Raw genomic sequence first — 713 nt, forward strand, 5'->3', positions numbered from 1 at the left:
CTGAAGTGTGGAATGTCTCGGTCACCCCCTGAGCATCCAGCATGTTACGTCTCTGTCACACGCCCTCCAGCCGAGGTCGGGTTAGCCCAGAGCCACTCACCGGTCGCTGTGGCCAGCGCCACGAACACCGCCTGCCACCGCACCATCATGTTAGCGTGCGACTGGCTGGTGCCGCCTCCTCCGTCCGCTATAAAGCACCGCCACCGATCGCAGCGCCGCCCAGCGGACGAACGCGGCAACTTGCCGGTGCGTGCGGACACGGCGCCGCCACCGGGCCGGGTTGAAAGGTCGCCATGCCCCGCGGGTGTTGGAACCACAGCAAGGCTTGTCTCACGCCGGTTCAGTTTTCTTCGTGAATCACTGGGGGGCGGCTGTTGACTGTTCGCGTGATGTCTTTACTTGACCCGACCACAACCGTTCCATGAGTCGTCATCTCGCGCTTCCCGATCGGCGCGAGGCCTCAGCACTCGCTGGCGAACAGTTCAGCGGCCAGGGATGTCTTCAAATAGACAGCTGTTGTCACCAGGCCCAATAGGCTCATTCAGGATGGTCATATGAAAACGGTATCGTAATGTTGCATCGTCTCTTGCACAGCGATCAGGTGTGTGCCAGTTTGAGACGCCATACAGAGTACCGCACTGACGCGCCGCTCAGCGGTACTAGCTGAACACGCCCGACGTTCCCTTCCTTCCGTGCGATTAGCGTATGGATCA

General features: G+C 60.6%; 1 protein-coding gene across 1 annotated transcript in view; it reads right to left on the bottom strand.

Annotated features, from left to right (window-relative positions):
• The window catches only part of LOC119098735 (protein Skeletor, isoforms B/C-like), a 40,701-nt gene extending 40,535 nt beyond the window's left edge, over nt 1-166 (bottom strand). The window contains 1 exon segment of the mRNA XM_037221749.1: nt 101-166. Within this exon segment, the coding sequence (XP_037077644.1) occupies nt 101-149 (49 nt within the window). The 5' untranslated portion in view covers nt 150-166.
• Nucleotides 167-713: the final 547 nt, after the last annotated feature.

The sequence above is a fragment of the Pollicipes pollicipes genome, unplaced genomic scaffold (genome assembly GCF_011947565.3).
Source record: "Pollicipes pollicipes isolate AB1234 unplaced genomic scaffold, Ppol_2.1 Scaffold_4740;HRSCAF=5597_pilon_pilon_pilon, whole genome shotgun sequence".
NCBI lineage: Eukaryota > Metazoa > Arthropoda > Thecostraca > Pollicipedomorpha > Pollicipedidae > Pollicipes > Pollicipes pollicipes.